At 39.8% G+C, this 2,849-nt stretch overlaps 1 protein-coding gene across 1 annotated transcript; it reads right to left on the reverse strand.

Moving 5' to 3' along the window:
* Nucleotides 1–1,535: 1,535 nt before the first annotated feature.
* On the reverse strand, nucleotides 1,536–2,537 carry LOC104993599 (olfactory receptor 6Y1). The gene has a single exon (XM_010846918.1). The coding sequence runs from the start codon at nucleotides 2,535–2,537 to the stop codon at nucleotides 1,536–1,538; it is 1,002 nt and encodes a 333-aa protein (XP_010845220.1).
* Between the last annotated feature and the right edge of the window lie 312 nt (nucleotides 2,538–2,849).

A 2,849-nucleotide genomic window follows, 5' to 3' on the forward strand; every position in this document is an offset into this window, starting at 1 on the left:
TGGTGTTGGAGAAGACTCTTGAGAGTCCCTTGGACTGCAAGGAGATCCAACCAGTCCATTGTGAAGGAGATCAGCCCTGGGATTTCTTTGGAAGGAATGATGCTAAAGCTGAAACTCCAGTACTTTGGCCACCTCATGCAAAGAGTTGACTCATTGGAAAAGACTCTGATGCTGGGAGGGATTGGGGGCAGGAGGAGAAGAGGACGACAGAGGATGAGATGGCTGTATGGCATCACTGACTCGATGGACTTGAGTCTGAGTGAACTCCGGGAGTTGGTGATGGACAGGGAGGCCTCACGTGCTGTGATTCATGGGGTCGCAAAGAGTCAGACATGACTGAGCGACTGATCTGATCTGATCTGATCTGATAATTACATAGAAGAATCATAAAGGCAATATGATAAGTGAAAATAGCCTGACTCAGAAGAGTACCTATTATATGATTTCATTTAAAGGAATTCCTAGAAAAGGCAAAGCTAAAGTGATAAAAACCATGTCAGCTGCCAGTAGCTAGGTCTAGGATATGGATAAGAAACTTAATTTAAAAGGACACAAGGAAACTTTTCAAGATGGTGTAAATGTTCTATATGGTGACTGTTGTTGTTTCACAATTATATACTTTTATAAAATTCATTGAACAACACACTTGAAAAAGGTGAAATTTATTAATGGTATCATACTTTACACAAGTGAATTTAAAAAAAACTAATTGTAATAGAAGAAATGAAAAGTAATTGGCCATAAAATCTATGCTTAAGGACATACAGAAAAGCTGTGCTTTTAATGTTTAACATAATGATATTTCTAAATTTTCACTTGGGCTTTCACAATGCCACTCATTGGTTTTGAACATTTTTAAAAAATATAAATGAGTCAATTAAGATGAAATGGTAACTTAGATGAACACATGCCAATGTTTTCTGTGGAAAAATAGGGCTGAGAGAAAATGAGGAGGGTATGAGACAAAGGGACATAGAGAAAGACAGAGAAAAGAGGCAAGAAATCTACAAATCTATAAAAGGAAAGAGGGACTAAAAAGAGTGGATTTATAAGGGAAGAAAACAAAGATAGGTGAAAATGACAATGTGGAATAGACACAATCAGAATGGGATGAAGGAGGAACTGGAAGGCTCATAAATTAAAAATGTATTCACAATTCCCATCTTCATCTCCTGATTTCAAACATGTATATATTCAATTATACTTTCAACAAATATCTATGAAGCATCTACTATGTGTTGGATACAGCTGAATGTACAGATGATACATTAATAAATTAAACAAAAATCTCTCCTTTTAATTAATATTTTAGTGGGAGAGAAAAAATCTATTTTCATAATTTTGGGAAAGTATTTAAAACTTCTCTACTGACCTAGAAGGAGAGGCTATTTCTTGGGGCTATCCCTCGAGCCATGTATGTGCATGTGCACACACACACACACACACACAAAGGAGATCAGTGTTAAGGTACTAAAGGTTGATAAATAACCAAAGGCAGGAATGTGGGAAGAACTATGTGGGAATCATCTGCTGATTCATTCATGAAGGGATTCTACACATGAATTAATCACAGCCCCATCTTCCCTGGGTTCACTGCCTTTGCAAAGTATGGTCTTCCTGAGGGCTGCCTTAACTTCACGGTTTCTCAGGCAGTAAATGATAGGGTTGAGGAGTGGGACAATGACAGTGTAGAGCACAGACACCATTTTGTTGGAATTATAGGCATACATAAGCTTAGGGCGGGCATAAGTGAAAAGGGTGGTGGAATAGAAGAGAATTACAACTGCTAGGTGAGAAGCACAGGTGGAAAATGCCTTGTGGCGTCCCTGAGAAGAAGGGATCCTGAGAACGGTGGTGAGAATGGTGGCGTAAGATGCCACTACTACACAAAGGGGAACAGCAATGACCATGAGGGCCAAGAAGAAATCCACTAGTTCAGCTTGTGAGGAGTCCTCACAGGAAATATTGAGGAGTGGGGAAATATCACAAAAGTAGTGATTGATACAAGGTGTGCCACAGTAGTAAAGTCGGGCTATGAAAACTATTTTAATCATGGCAGTCATGAGTCCACAGAACCAGCATCCTGCAACCAGTGTACCACAAAGCTGGTTGGTCATGATGAGTGGGTACCGTAGTGGGTTACAAATGGCTACATAGCGGTCAAAGGCCATTGCAGCAAGGAGGATGTACTCAGTGCAGACAAAGGTCACAAAGAAGTAAAGCTGAGTCATGCAACCATTGAAGGAAATTGTCTTGTCATGACTGAGGAAGTCTATCTGCATCTTGGGGCTGATGACTGTGACATACCACATCTCCAGGAAAGAGAGGTTGCTCAGAAAGAAGTACATGGGCTTGTGCAACTTTCCATCACTATAAATGACGAGGATGATTAAAAAGTTCTCTACAAGTGTCAGAAGGTAAATTGCCAGGAAAACAAAGAAGAGGAGTAGCTGGAAGGCTGACCGTGTTGAAAATCCCAGAAGAACAAAATGTGTTGTCACTGTATGGTTATCTACTTCCAGAACCTTGGTAATCATAACTGGCTGTGAACATAGACAAAATCAGTTCCTTCCATGTCCCAAGCACCAACCTACAGTTTTTGACTGTAGAGCCCGCTGCCTGGAAACTCATCACAGTAGAAGCTCTCTGGCCTTTATATCTTTACTTTCTTCCAAATTATGATTAGAGAACCAAAACTTTTCAGCCAAAATGTACTTTCATGAGTTCATGCTTTATTTTTTTTCAAATTAATCTGAGAATGCATCCAACGTCACACAGAAGTGGAGTCTGAACCTCCTAACTCTCAGCTTTATCCTTTCCCAATACATCACTTAGATGTATTGGGAGGA

Source organism: Bison bison, unplaced genomic scaffold (genome assembly GCF_000754665.1).
Source record: "Bison bison bison isolate TAMUID 2011002044 unplaced genomic scaffold, Bison_UMD1.0 scf7180017864240, whole genome shotgun sequence".
Taxonomy (NCBI): Eukaryota; Metazoa; Chordata; class Mammalia; order Artiodactyla; family Bovidae; genus Bison; species Bison bison.

Coding starts and splice junctions, on each gene's coding strand:
- LOC104993599 (XM_010846918.1), bottom strand. CDS start 2,537: ATGATTACCAAGGTTCTGGAAGTAGATAACCATACAGTGACAACACAT.